General features: G+C 49.7%; 1 protein-coding gene across 2 annotated transcripts; it reads right to left on the bottom strand.

The window, feature by feature from the left end:
* Positions 1 to 388: 388 nt before the first annotated feature.
* IRX6 (iroquois homeobox 6) lies at positions 389 to 7125 on the bottom strand. Of its 2 annotated transcripts, none has more exons than XM_070770579.1 (6): positions 5773 to 7125; positions 4533 to 4790; positions 3731 to 3840; positions 3219 to 3526; positions 1806 to 2414; positions 389 to 846 (listed from the first exon to the last, which is right to left on the bottom strand). In XM_070770579.1, the coding sequence occupies exons 1-6, from the start codon at positions 5815 to 5817 to the stop codon at positions 842 to 844; spliced, it is 1335 nt and encodes a 444-aa protein (XP_070626680.1). In that variant the 5' UTR covers positions 5818 to 7125; the 3' UTR covers positions 389 to 841. The 2 variants fall into 2 exon arrangements, with proteins under 2 accessions (XP_070626680.1, XP_019835880.2); XM_019980321.2 differs by having other exon boundaries at positions 389 to 849; positions 5773 to 7124.
* Positions 7126 to 14146: the final 7021 nt, after the last annotated feature.

The following is a 14146-nucleotide window of genomic DNA, read 5'->3' as shown; positions in this document are numbered from 1 at the left end:
TCTAATCCACCGGGCAAGCTGTCCGACTTGGCCGTTGGGTCAGAGGGGTGGAGCGGACCCCCATCGCCCCTCCTCCCAAGAAACTTAAAACTCAAATACAAAACAAATCCAGCTTCTACCCAAATATCCGGACAGCTCCCCTCTCCCTTTTCCTGCCCCAACCCCAAGTTGTGCACTCGTTCCCCCTCTCCAACTCCTCGGAATCGGCCGGGAGTGTCTGCAAAGTTTTGTGGGCCTTGGCCATTACCTTGTCAGTTTCTCTCCCAGCTACAAATGGGACTGAAATCTGCAGCCCATGCTGCCCTGTCTCCAGAACCTCTGACCGCATCCCCTCCTCCCCACCACCCCGACCTCACTGAGCTCCCCAGTTGCAAACAGGCCACACAGCTTGGGTTCGGTGGATTATTTTTAAGGACACAAAGAGTGAGAAAGGGGAGGAGACACGCGTGGTCCTTAGGAGCCAGGTCAGCATTGAAGTTACAAAGTGAGGGTGATGGGGTGAGTGAACAGGAGAGGGAGTGGCTTGAGACCTGAATCCAGAGGGGAGAGGCAGACTAGAGTGCTGAGCTAGGTGCCCTGGGCACACTCGCCCAGCCTTCCCACTTGACCTTCCCCAAGGTGCCCTTCCACCTCCTCTGGGGATCTGAAAAGACGGACCTCTGCCAGCCACTCCCCTCCTCTGAGTGCCAGGAGGGCCATTCGGAGTATTTCTGTGTGTCTCTCTCTTAGGCGAAGTGAGAGCCCCAGACCCTGGTGAGGTCTCTTAGCTTCTTAGTGTGGAGGTGAGTTCCAAAAAGCAGGGCTTATTTCCAGGATGCTTCTGCTAATTGCAGCCATTGCGCTAACCTGCTGAGAGAGGAAAGGTTGATTAAAACCCGAAGGCCACTCAGGGGCTATTCCTAGGAAATCCAAGGTCGGTGGTGTCTCATCACAAGGGAATCCAAGGTCTACAGGCAATTTGCTTGCCAGGGGTAACATTTGGACCCTGTTAGGTAGAAGTTCAAATAAGACTGTAACCCAATTTTCTAAGCTAGTAGTTAATCCTGAGAGAAATGACTTCAAAGAGCAGAATCTGATGGTAATTGCTGGAGGCTTCCAAATGCTTTGGGAATGTCCCTTTGTGGGGTGAAATTCCCTTCCAACCCAACACAGCCAGTGAACCAGTGAACCAGCCAGGTGCAGGAGACAGCTGATTGGCAGTCCTACCCAGCTTGGTAAGACGGCCCTACTCAGACAGCACTCATCTGAACTACACCCCGAGGGATTTCAGTGGGCTGCACAGAGAGCTTCTGGCCTTAAGCACTGGCCTTGAACAGACTATAGGTATCTGGCCTTTCCCCTGAGACTTCTGGGAAAGCCCTTGTGCCTGCCTGGCCCTAGCAAACTCTTGGTACAAGACCATCAGGGGAGCCAGCTGGTCTCCTCCAAAGGGCAGGCAGGGGACAAGAATGCTTGGGCTGGAGGGTCATGACGGTGCCCACCTGGCACATCTGGAGAGATCTAAACATTGGAGAGACCTTCTCCTCAATGACTTTTTAAGTGTTTCCTAGGTAAGTTACTGTCTCATTCTAGCATAATCTAGTATTTGGTTTTAAGACGATTCAGTAGCTAGAACTCTGATCTCTAAACTTCTGTTTCAAGGAATGCGGTGAGACACACTTGAGCTAGGCTATGTCTGAACCTGGGCAGAGAGCCTGTGCAGCGGCTGGGTACCCCAGAGCTGGGGTACGGGGACTGGGGTGAGGGAAGGTGGGGAGGGGAGGGGTCTTGGTCAGACACGCCCAGAGCCATTGGGGGCCCACTACCTTCCGCTCCTGATGGGTACTGGCACCGCACCGCCGGCTCCCTCCGCCGCGGGCAGGGCGCACAGTTCAGCGGCAGACCCTGTAGGGCAAACGTGGGGTTTCCAAAGGCTTTGGCTACTCGGGGAGACTCTTGGCACGCGGAGTCTCTGGGGACCGCGGGTCGCGCGCCCGGGCCTGGAGGCTGTCCGGGAATCAGATGGTGCTCAGGACTTCGTGGCTGGGGCAGGTTTGGAGGTGCCCCTTCGACGACGCTGGCGGCCGCCGTGTGCGCCAGAGACCAGATGCGCGGTGGTTTCTCGCTGCAGGGGTAGTGCATGGTCAACGTGGGGCCTCCTGGCTCGGCCCGGAGGAAGTCGGCTTCTCCCGATCTGGGGGGCTCAGTGAACGAGAAGCGGGGTGCCGCCAGACTGCACTCCCTGCGCTCCTGCCGGCCCTCTCGAGCGGCGGCACATTGCGCCGCCGGCAGCGGCTGAGTGTCTTTATGGAACTCAGCCAGTCTGTCCGTAGCTGTGGCCACTGCTTCCTCTTCATCCGCCTCCTCTTCCTCTTCCTCCAGGTCTTCCAGGTCACTCAGCCGGAGCCCCCGGGGCTCCTGGCCAGCAGTAACGTCTGAGGGAAATCAAGAACGAGTGAGAAAAGCCCCAGGCCCCAAGGGAAATCCTCGGGAGTGCCCATCCCGGAGAAGCTTTTAGCAAGATGTGCCCTGCACTCAAGGCAAACTCGGTGTAATTCACCAGGATGGCCACAGCGCCTCCGACACTTGTCCCAGGGCTGTGGGCCTGCGGCTGGGAAAGAATTCCCGCCCTTAGTTAGACCTGCTCTTACCCTTCGGAAGAGCCCTCCCCTTTGATAGCGCAAGGAAATGGACACTTTCCCTAAGACCTGGATCTCAGTTTCTCGGCCTTAAAAAAGCAGAGGACAGTTTTTATCCAGTGTCAACACTCAGCAGTGGCTGGTGTGTATTATTTAATTCAGAAAATATTTACTGAGCACCAGCTATGTGCCAGACATCATTGAGGCTTTTAAGTATTAGGAATTTAGAGAATACAGCAGTGGAGGCTTTCTCTGGTGGAGCTAACATCCCTAAGAGGATAAGTATGCCACAGGAAATAAAGTAGGCGCATGTGGTAGAGAATAACTAGGGAAGCTAGCTGGTGTGGGTGCACAGGGAAGGCTTTTTGGAGGTGGTGCTTTCAAGTCTGGAAGAAGGCAGTTCCCAGTTCTGTAGGGAATTCCAGGCAAAGGGAACTGATTGCACAGGCAAAGGCCCAGAGGCATGCAGGGGTTGCAGGTGTCAAAGGAAGCCAGGGGAAGCCTTCCACAGAAGCTATGCCATTCAGTGGTTGTGAAATCCGATCAAACTGTTTGATGAGTGGAAAACCCAGGTAAGTTGGGGCAGGGAACATGGGGTACCTTTGGTGTCACCATTTAGGCAGCCCAGCAATTCCTCTGCTCCACCCTCCTCCTTCCTTTCTTCCCCGCCTTTGTTCTTGGGTGCCCAGGTCATCTTGTTCTCCTTTTTGAGGCGCCGGCGCGCATTGGCGAACCAGGTGGACACCTGGGTGAGGGTCATCTTGGTGATGATGGCCAGCATGATCTTCTCGCCCTTGGTGGGGTAGGGGTTCTTGCGGTGCTCGTTGAGCCAGGCCTTGAGTGTGCTAGTGGTCTCCCGGGTGGCATTTTTTCTGCGCCCAGCACCACTCAACTCCACCGCTCCATACCTGCGGGGAGAATCTGGCTCACAGTTCTGGGGCTGGGAACCTGGGGCTGCAGGCAGGAGACAATCTCTGTCCCTGAAGGAAGTGAGGTTCTTCTCACCATCCTAGCCCACAGCCCCCCCACCCCATGCTCTGTGGATTGGTCCTACCTTGGCAGGGGAGGAGGAAAGGACTTACGATGCCAGCCACCAACGCCCCATGCCTTACCGCTCATACTGGTACTGCCCCAGTGTTGGCTCATAGGGATAATAGGCTCCTGGTTGTGCCAGGCTGGATGTAAAGTTCCCCGCAGCCTCCTTAAATTCATACTGTGGATTCTGGAGGGGGAGGAGGGAAGAAATAAGGACTACATTTGGGGAGGAGGGGTGGGGAGTTGCTAAGGGTGTGAACTCTGGAGTCAAGTCTGGTTAGTACTGCAGCACCACCACTGGCATTGACTGTGTGATCCTGGGCACAGCTGTTTAACCCCTCTGTGCCTCAGTTTCCTCTTGGTAAATGGGATGACAATCATGCCTAAAGGTTACTGAAGAAACATGCTTGGCAGAATTCCTGGTGCAGCATAAGCAATATTCGCTGTCATTTAACTGTTACTACTTGTGTCTCCCCAACTGCCTCCCAACAGCTGGGGCACTTTCTTACTTCCTTTCCGGAGCCATTCTCTGCCTCTTTCTATCTCTGTGACTTTGGGTAAGGTTACTCAAGCCACTGTGAACCTTAGATTCCTCACCTGTACACTGAGCCTAGTGATGACTTGCCTACTTCACACAATTAATCGAGGTACAGATGTTTTCTAAACAGGATGGACTTCTACAAACTGTAACATGTTGTAAAGATTTTTTTTTTTTTTTTACTTTATATAGAATCGTAACCATTTCCTTTCCTCGAACTGGTGCTGTACGTCCTAGATTTTCCTAGATGGAAATATCACACGGGATTTCGCCCTTGCCGCTCCTGCCCCCAGGCGGGTGGGTTCTGTCGCGCGGACCCAGGCTCCACCCCGGGTACTCACCAGCGCCCCGTACAGCCCCGGCGGCTCGGGGCTGTAGGGCAGGTAGCCTGGGTAGCTCTGGGCAGCTGCAGCGGCCGAGTAGGGAGCTCCATAGATGCCCAAGGCCGCGCCCAGCTCCGGCCTCGCACTGCCCAGCAGCCGACTGTCGTAGGGTGCGCAGCAGAGCGCGGCCGCCGGGGTGGAGCCCGAGGCCACATCTGGGACCGAGCGCGGGGCGGATTCGCAGCAAGTGGCGCTGGAACTTGCAGAGACCAGAAACTACGGGGGCGAGAGAGGGGGCACCGGAGGTCAGAGACCGGCGCCTAGGGCTGACGGGAGCCAGCGGCGGAACTGCCAGATCAGTCCTTCCTTCAGTGTGAACTTAATTCCCCCTTGTGCTGAGCGTTCTCCTGAGGACTGTGACGGAAATGATCCGTAGACGCCATTTATCCAAACCGCCTTTATAGACTCTCTTAAAGCTTTGCTAAAGCTCCAGAGTTTCAGGGGCTCCGGGTCATGGGAAGGTTCTGAAACCGGAATTACAAAAGCCAGACTCGGCCAGTTCCCTGGTGAACCCTCCCTCCTCGCAGCCACAGGATCCTACCAAGGCCGAACTTCAAGTTTGCCTTAGAGACCGCGTCTCACTCTTCCCACTTTATAGATAGGGAATGAGGACTACGGAGAATAGGAGGCTTATCCGAGATCACAAAGCAGGGCAGAGGTCAAGCTGGGGCTAGTCCTTGGGCTCTCTGCTGAGAAACTGAACAGGGGTGGGCGTCTCCAGAATTTCCCCAGGAGACCCTGTCACTGCACAGTGCCCACCCAGATCTGGAAAATCGAAGGAACCGGAAGCTGAGAGCTTGGACCTACCCGTGGAAGGGAGAGGAAAAGAACAGAGGATCACAAACGAACGAGCCCAGAAAAAGAGTGAGACAGAGTCTGAGACCCTCCCGGCCACCTCGGATATCTGTACAGCGAGGAGGCCTGTCTGGAAGGTTCCCGAGATCCCACCCACCTCGCGGAGCGCGAGGTCAGAGTGCCCAAGTTTCGGGTCACACGATTCTTCAGCTTGCCTGGGGGAGCGGCGCATTCTCTGCCAGGGATGGGACATGTCAGAGGGGTCTGCGGTACACTATCCAGGTTCCTGCTCTCTCTGGCTTCCCTGGGAACTCGTGGGAGAGGAGGGCTTTGCGGGCAGGTCCCGGCACTGGGCACTCCCTCCTTCCACTCTGCCCCCATCCCCCATGGGGGCGGCTCTTACCTGGGAAGCACTGCCGTAAGGGTGTCCAAAGTGCGGGAAGGACATCGTGACTGTCCGTGACCCCGCCGCCCTCTTCTCTTGGGGGTTGCCGCCTCAGCCCCGCGGTTCTGCGCCTCCAGCCGTCCGCGGCCTCGGTTCCTTACACGGTCGCCGGTGCCCAGTGCTGGGTCCTCCGCCGGCTTGGCGTGGCTGGAGGCAGAGCCAAAGGCAGCGCGGCTGCCGAGCCCTGCGCTCCAGAAGGCTCCCCTCCGGCCCGCGAGGTCCGGAAGACAGAAGGGCCCATGGATGGGCACGGGAAGGGAGAGGATGCGGGTTCCCAAAAGCGCGCGGAGGCGAGGCCAGGTGAGGCGCGGTGCGGGGCTGTGCGGCTCCCGAGGTGCCCCAGTCCAAGGTGGCCAGAGGCTCAGTGTGACGTCACGGTAATCCCTGGCCGCCAGGCGGGCCCCCGGGCCCTGGGGCCCCGGGCCACCAAGCCTGCCAAGCGCAGCCAGCCCGTGCGCGCGCGCGCGCTCTTAACCACACTCAGACTTGTTCCGGGAGGTTTGTGCAGCTGGTGAGGAACGTCAAAGACCCTGACCCTCTCTGCTTGGCGCAGGATCCTACCCCTTTTCGCCTTAAGCTCACGCGCGCGCGCACATACAATCTCTCCAAATTACCCGGGAGAAGTAGGAGAAACGCCTCCCACCGCGCCACGCAGGCCCCGGGCGCAGCGCGCCTACCTCCTCCCCTGCGGCCCGGAGGAGGAGAGAAGCACCGGGCGGCGAGGGAGGAGAGAATACAAAAGAAGAGACAGGAGAAACAACAGGAGGAAAGTGGGGGAGAAAGGCTAGAGGGAGAAGGAGGAGGGGAGAGGAGAGAGATGAGGAGTCTAAGTGAACAGAGGCGCGCGGGGGAGGGGAGGAAACAGGGGTGGGCGAAGGCTGGGTGGAGGTGGAATGCTGGCAGGTGGAGGAGCGCAGAGGCTCGGGGGACAAGCCTCCAGCCCGGCCCCCCAGCCCCCACCTCCGCTGCAGGAAAGTTTGTTCGCACCGCTGGCCCCCAGCTCGTTGGGGGCAGCGTCGGTGGATCCACTGTTCCGGCCGTCTTTTGTCCTCGGGGGCCTGGCTCCCCGCCCTAGGACTCTAGCTCGATCCAGGATCTCCATGACCCGGTCTTTGCTAGGGTCTTGACCCCAGGGTTTCTCTGCTGCTCTCTGGTCCTCTAATAGACCGAATAGCGCCCTCTCCAGGTCAAGTTCAGATCCCCCCCTCGGACTGTGTGGGTAAAGGCGCCAAGTCGGACCCCCCTGGGCATCTGCAGACGGCAGGCGGAGATTCCTGGGCGTCTTCTCGGAAGGCGAGACTTGGCTGTCTCGTGCGCGCCGCTCGCTGGGTCCACGGGGGACCGGGGAGCCGCACGAAGGCGCTGGGGCCGGGCTGCAGCCACTGAGCTCCGCTGGGGGTGGCGCTGGCGAGCCACGGTTCAGCGCGCGGGGAGGGCGGCCGGTTCTCCGAGCTCCTCTGGGTCTCCTGGCTGGGCCCAGCGATCTCACCATCCCCTGCATTCTAGGGGCCCTCAAAGGGGCACTGATGGCGGACGAGCTCATTGGTGCCTGGGAGGGGGCTGTGTCCCCAGGGCGAGGAGCCGCCAGTTTGCGAGGACGGGAGAAACTGGACTCCTGAAGGCTCAATCCCCAGGCCTCCCGGGGCCTCCAACCCCAGGACATCTGGGGGGCGTAAAGGGGTTGTTAGTCCGGTGGGAAGAGGTCTTCCGGGGATGCTGCCGGCATCCGAGTGGAACTCTAGGGTTTTCAGGTTTGCAGGCCAGACACCTTAGATTGTCTCAGAATGTTACTCGAGGGGTCACCGAGCTTTACATCTTACAAAAACGCTCTCCCAGGCCCTTTCTGCGCCTTCCCAGAGGAACCGGGGGTGGTGGTTCAAAGGCCTAGCTCTATTTTCTAGCTGAAACGCAAGAACGCGGGGCCTGGAGGTTAGGAACTATCGGGATCTCTGACCTGGGTTTTGGCGAGGCAAGGAGGAAGCCCAGGGACGGGTAAGGTCTGGGTCCCTGGCCCCGAGCCTTCTCAGGCACTTTTCAGCGGAGACTAGTAGGCCCGGAAGTCAGCTTCTTTTTTCTTTACAGATTCTGCAGAACGCGCACCGTGCTTGAATAAGCCGCAAACCGCAGACTCCACCGCCTAAGAGATTATTAACAGGAGTACCAGATCCATTCCAAATAGGAACAAATCCAGCGAGGTTTCCTGGCTGCGGCTACCTCGTGTCGTTACCTTGGAGAAACCTTGCGTTCAACCCGGGAAAATCCTAGTTAGAAGAATTACAGTTATCGCCAGATTGATTTAGTGATAAAAATTCACCGTAATAGATAAGATTCCTTGATTTTTCAAAATGCATTTTGGAGCCATCTACACGTTTGCAGCTGGGATACATCTATTTTTTTTTTTTTTTAAGTAAGAATCGGAGAGAATTCATTAAATTAGTCCCTTGGGGAAGATTACTGCTAATTAATTAATTGCAAACATTTCCAGAGGGATGGTATGTCAGTTGTAAACTAATAAAATTAGGTAGTTGAAATACTTACTCAGCAACTTTGTTTGCCCATTCATTCCTAAGAAGATTTTTTTTTTTAATGACAGAAAAATGGGGAGGGTGGTGAAGAAAAAGCATTAGTTCTGTCCCCTGGCGATTGGGTTGCAAAGGAGAAACTACCATATAGGATTTATTGATTTTCAGGTGATTTATAAGATCTCTGTGGTATCAGTGCTGTGAGCAGAGCCTCCAGGCCTACCTCTTGTCTTCCCTCTCCAGGATTCAAAAAAAGCAACATGATTTGGAAAAAAAAAAAAAAAAGAAAGAAAAGAGGAGGAAGAACAGTGGTGAAGTGAATTGGGAGCTGTGATATAAATGCTTCAGCATTTTTCCTCATCTGCAGAAAAGAAAACAAACAAAAGAGCCGGTTTTTCTGTTAAGGCATCTTTCTTTCTATTGTGTTCAAAGTTGTTTTAAGGTATAAGAATGTCTTGGGGAGGAAGGCTGCTCTTTCCAGGCGTGGAGACCTTGATTTCAGATTGCTTTCCTGGAGAGGCGGCACCAAAGCAAGTCTACCTGGTGCCACTGACATTTGATTGTCACCACCGTAAGCATTTAGTAGGGTTCCGTAAAAGTGTTCCTATGAAGTGTGCCTTTTCCCATTATTTGGGGACCCTCATTACAAAACCAAACCATCAGGTTCAACCAGTATCAGCCTCTGTCTGGCAGAAACCTTGGGTGAAAAGGAGTGTTTCCTGGAAAGTGATTCAGGGAAGCTGCCATGGAATTTGCTCTCTTCCGGACTTGTTGACAGGCAGTCACATCGACAGCCAAGTGCCCTGAGCCTCTCCACCATGCTGGCTTTTCATTGCTTTGTTCAGCCCTGACTCATTTAGTTTGGGGAGAACTGCCCAATTGTCTGTGTGTCCGTATTGAATTTTACTGAAGCAAGTAAATAAACCTATCGAATACAGACCCAATTATATTTAAGGGAGTCATTCCACCTTGCTTTATACAGATGATACAGATTCTTTTATTGTATTATACCACATACCCTGATAGTGCCTCTAACCGCTCATTAAAACAAATCTGAAACAGTCAACAGTCAAAGGCCTCTTTGGAGCAGGGAGAGTACTAATCTGACATTGTTTATTTGAAGTTCAGGTTGCTTTGATTGAAATGTACTGAAGGTCTCGAGCAGGCAGAGTAAGGGATGTGCCTTGATAGTAAACCTGAATGCAGGTGCCACACACATGAAAAGGAAAATAAATCATACTGTACTATTTTGAATATTTTAAATATCTCTGATTTCCTAATGATTTAGAAAGACAGCAGATTTTTACAGGGAGAGGATGATAACAGCAAAATGCCCCAAATCAACTTTAGATGCCTCAGATCATAGATGGAATGTGTGAGTATATGGATAAAATAACACTGATGAAAATGTGCTGTTATATTTTTTAAGTATGAATTTTTTGTGTGACTGTTTTTGGACTGAGAAGGGTGACATCTCCTCAAATCTATGCATGAATGAACAAGTGCATCTGGACACGTGCATCTATAATTTATACTGATCAGTCACCACAGGTCTCCCCGAGTAAAATCGAAATGAACACTAATTGTTTTGACGGAAGTAGTGTGCATGGCATCTGATTGTGAAACACAGCGAGCCCCTGCCTTGCCTGAATACATATTGTCAGCAGCAACTCTGGCATCAGGAGAGGAAAATAAAAAGGCAATAATTCCCAGATGAGGGTGTTGATGTTGCTTGTTAGGAAATAAAAATAGAAAGAAAGAATGAACTTCTAGATAAAGTGAAAAATGAGACAATGCAGAGATCCTGGTGTGTCAGCAAGCCAGGTAGAAACCTGAGCTCAGACTTAAAGAATTGTAGCTTTGCATTTGTAGATTCTTGGGAGCTATCCTAAACACCTCTGCTTTATCTTATTTAAGGCTCATGATAAGGAAATTGAAAAGGTGGGAAGCAAACCTCAGATCACACAAATGAGCAGATGACAGAGGAGGAAACAGAACTGCAGTTATGGTCTTTCCACAAAACCTTATTTCAAACATATATAAAGCCAGATACAGCTGGAGATGTAGTGCCCTGGAATAACACAATGTAATTTAGCCCAGAAATATCTGACGGGACACCACAGTAAGCACATTAGTTCAAGTCTCTACTACATGCTTTTATATCAATTTGTTTTATGAAAGAGCTTATGTGATAATTTAGGAGTTTTAGAAATTTGATGAAGATCATTAATTAAAATAGAAAATGGCAAACAGACCCATCTGTGATGGATAAGAATAATAATAATTTAAAATCTCAGCAACAACAAAAACTTCTAAAAAAATCCACCCAAGATTATGTCTATATGATGGTTTATAAAACAATTAATGCAATTTTGTTAGTGACTGTGTCAGGAAGAGAGATAGATATATATATATATATATGAAAGTATTGGTCTCTCAGTCGTGTCTGACTCTTTGCAACCCCATGGACTGTAGCCTGCCAGGCTCCTCTGTCCATGAAATTCTCCGGGGAAGAATACTGGAATGGTTTGCCACTTCCTTCTCCAAGGGCTCTTTCCCAGCCAGAGATCGAACTCGGGTCTCCTATATACATAGTTGGGAGACCCGGGTTTGATTCCTGGATCGGTATATATATCTATATCTATTTACCAACCAAATTATTTACATTTGTATATATATATTTTAATCTTTGTTTTTGCATCAGTAGACTGGGGGGATTGGTGCATTAACTTCTCAGTTACAAAGCAGCTTTTATGTGTAGAAATTCTTCGTTATTTTTATCTTTGACATTTTTCTCATGACAGCTCAAGGAATCTCAAGGAATTAAAATTCGAAGTCAACAAGAGATGTATGGATTTGAAAGCCAGGGAACAGTTCCAGAAGCCAAAGTCTTTGGGGGAAAAAAAAATGCGTGTAAAAAACAAAGACCTGAAAGAGGCAACATATAAAGGCTTGCTAGGATAGGATGCTGTGTACTTTCTCCCCTTTGCACCAGGGGAAACCACCAAGAGTGGTTTTGAGTGTACAGTTAGGGAACAGACCTCCATGGCCAAGACCAGTAGGAAAGGGAGCTGATTTGGCGCTGGCTCTGATTCTAGCCAGGGACTGTGCCTTTTTGCATACAACTCTCTAACTGGATCATTGCTAATAGGCCATAATTAAGGATGCTATTTTGTCATTCTTCTCCCTAAAGTATTTCACTGTCGTAGACTTTAAGGCTTCAATTAAAATACGAGCAGCTTCAAGCCACACACATTTTGTCTGATTAGCTGCATTCCGCCAGTTTTCTCTTTCACTGTGGTTTCTCCTACTTTTAAAACTGAGCATTAGAACTGGCCAGGAGCCTTCTTTTTTGTGCCACCTGGGGCCCACTACTTTAGGGAAGCTGGGACCATTTGTGATGTCACGTGCTGGCCAGAGTAATTTACGACAAATCTTCACAAATCAATAAAAATATGGAAAGTATATCATTTTTAAAGGGGGAAAAAAAAGAGAAACATATGAGACATGCCCATTAGGGGCATAGCCATTCTAATACCTGCATGTCTGCTTAGGTCTGCAATTAAAAACATTCTGATAATAAATCTCCTTGCAGTCTCTTTTAATGCTTTTAACTTTCCTGAAGGTTCAAATTGGTATCCCAAAAATGTGCCAGGACTTTCACAAGGTATTTTATAGACTCATAAATAAATATGGCAATTAATCTCTGCTATATTTCTTTCATATTTGATGACAATTTATTATGGCATTCACCCATTCGGTGCACAAAAACTCTAATGCACTTAAAATCGGATTTCAAACCAAACATTTTATGGGAAAATATAGTATTGATCATCCATTTAAAGATATCATGAAGATGATTCATAACCTGCTGTAAAAAAAAGATCTCATGAGAATCTTACAAATGAGTGGGGTGGTGGAATCGTCTATTCATAAAACCAGAGCTGTTGGATCGGTTCCTCTTGTTTTCTTCATCTATCTTTGAGCTTTCCAGCACTGATTACTTTCATAAGTTGCTGTTTTATAAGAAAAATCCTTTTCTATGACATTTTTCATAGTGACAGAGGTTGTGAAATTTCACAGTATTTTCTTGTGCAATTTTCTTTCAAAATTCTGTCTGCAGGAAGAGTTTCCAGGGCAATAGAAGATGTTTCCATTACTTTGGAGTCAAAAGTACTGTATAACCCTCATGACACTTACATGTAATTGGCAGATCGTGGTGGTTCTAAGAAACCTTGAGCCCCTGATAGTCCACTGAACTCATCTGCTTTGAATGTTTGAATATCTTTTGTGTACACACAGTCGGGGTGAGAATATAAGAAAATTCTTCCCTTCAAGTAGCACATGGCCTGTCTGGGAAGAAAGACCCAAATCATTTATTCAGTAGACATTTTCTGAGTGTCTACTGAATGCTGGGCATGGTTCTAGGAGGTGAGGATTCAGAACTGAACAAAACCGTTCCCTGCCTCATGAAGGTTACATTCAAATGAGTTAAATATTATTTGCATCATCCTGAAATCACTTATCTAGCACTGTAATACTTTGGGAAAGTGGCTTAGTATTTACTGAATGCTCACAAGACTCAAGGCATAAAGTTAAGAACCTTTTATACCTTCATTCATTCCTTTGCCAAGTATTCACTGAGTTCTTGTTTTTTAAGAGCACTGACTTAGGGGCTGTGAATTTAGTTCAAAGAGACGATGAAAATTTCTGTCCCTATGGAGTTTACAGTTTGGTTGTAATGTCTACCTGATATTAAAAATCATTCGTTTTGTTTTACAGAAGTTGGATCCTAAGAGAGCTTAACTTGCCCAGTGTAACAGAGCTAGTTCTGAAAATCTGGGGTTTGAACTAACTTCTGGCTTTAAAATCTGGGGAAAATAACATTTCTGATTAAATACTTACTTGCTGAGATGATGCTGTTTCAAGAAATAACCACCTCCCCTAACATACAGATGATCTGAACTGCTGTGTAATTTTTTATAGCATATGATTGGCTTCCCCTACCTTTTAAAGTCTATGTAATACCAATTTTCTGCATAGAGATGAAAAAAATGGAGCAGCTAAGTGGATGTTTTGGTCCCGTTGACACCAACACCTTGGATTCTCAGGAGTTAGTTTAGTTTTTCCATTCGCCTTTGACTGATGTACTGATGACTAGGGTTGTATATGATGTCTAAATGACTAGGAAAACACATCTCATAAATAGTGGCTGATGGGAATAGGAGATGGAGCACTGCTGAGCTGTGACTCAGTTGCTTCGGTGACTCAGTTGCTTCAAATCTACCTATATTACCTGCTACATCTATTACAGGTCCATTACTTACTTTCTTCTTTCTTCTTTTCTCTTAGTCACTCTGAGGGTTAAATAGGGGAGGTTTTCTTACCCTCTTTTCACAGATGAATAATCAGGGTTCAGAGGGATTAAACCTCTGGTTTAGGGCACATAACTGAGTAGCATTTGAGACAATCTTGGAACCAATGGGTCGCTGAACTGATGCATGGTCTTCTCATGGGTTCCAGCACCCTTTGCAAGAAAGCATGAAGTCCAAACTTGGATTTCTATACAGGTTTTGGGAAGTAGCCTAGCAGCTCTTTATATCTCTGGGAAGGTGGCACCTTGATCTTTCATTTTGGTTTTGCTATCAGGTTTCCCCTGGCAGTTTTAAAGCCATACATGCATCTGCTTTCTGCCTAAGTATCCTGTGTCCATGAAACTCTCCAAATAAGGATACTGGAGTGGGTTGCCATTCCCTTCTCTAGGGAATCTTTCCAACCCAGGGATCAAACCCTTGTCTCCTGCATTGCAG

This window comes from Bos indicus, chromosome 18, assembly GCF_029378745.1.
Source record: "Bos indicus isolate NIAB-ARS_2022 breed Sahiwal x Tharparkar chromosome 18, NIAB-ARS_B.indTharparkar_mat_pri_1.0, whole genome shotgun sequence".
Taxonomy (NCBI): Eukaryota; Metazoa; Chordata; class Mammalia; order Artiodactyla; family Bovidae; genus Bos; species Bos indicus.
Note: the sequence above shows the minus strand (reverse complement) of the source record. Positions and strands in the feature narration are given on the sequence as shown.